The 543-nt window shown below is 41.4% G+C and overlaps 1 protein-coding gene across 1 annotated transcript in view; it reads left to right on the top strand.

Annotated features, from left to right (window-relative positions):
• The window catches only part of LOC119588243 (fibrillin-3-like), a gene marked incomplete at its 5' end in the record, with an annotated part of 37,181 nt that overhangs the window by 13,363 nt on the left and 23,275 nt on the right, over window positions 1-543 (top strand). Inside the window, 1 exon segment of the mRNA XM_037936939.1 lies at window positions 326-523. Coding sequence (XP_037792867.1) covers window positions 326-523 — 198 coding nt within the window.

Here is a 543-nt window from a genome sequence, read left to right as displayed (position 1 = left end):
CAAGTCCGAGTTACTGAGTATAAACAAACAACTTAGTATATGACACCGTAGTGTAGTAACCTAGTGTAACCATACATAGAGTAGTATATAGTAAAAAATATAACCAGATCCCATAGTATAATGACCGAGTATAACCAAAGATCTAGTATAGTAACCTCCAACGTAGTATAATCAAACAATATATCACAAAGTAGTATAAAATAAGAAGTATAACTAGAACCTAATATAACCAGAGACGGTAGTAAAACAACCGACTATAACCAAAACAATACAGTAAAATAACAGAGTATAACCAGACCCTATATCTCTCCCTCACTTCTCCCAGTCAAACCCGTGTTCTGCCCTGTGATTGTGGCGCCTCTACACGGGGAGATGGTGTGCTCCAGGGACCTCGTGGGTGGAGCTTACCCAATGGGAACCACCTGTACATTTACGTGTTCTCAGGGGGCGGCGCTCCACGGACATGCTAATACCACGTGTCTTCAGTCAGGCACTTGGTCAAATAATCCCGTTACGTGTCAAGGTACTGTAGTTATATCTCGT

Source organism: Penaeus monodon, chromosome 23, assembly GCF_015228065.2.
Source record: "Penaeus monodon isolate SGIC_2016 chromosome 23, NSTDA_Pmon_1, whole genome shotgun sequence".
In the NCBI taxonomy this organism is placed as follows: domain Eukaryota; kingdom Metazoa; phylum Arthropoda; class Malacostraca; order Decapoda; family Penaeidae; genus Penaeus; species Penaeus monodon.
The sequence above is the reverse complement of the archived record's forward strand: the minus strand, read 5'-3'. Positions and strand labels throughout refer to the sequence as shown.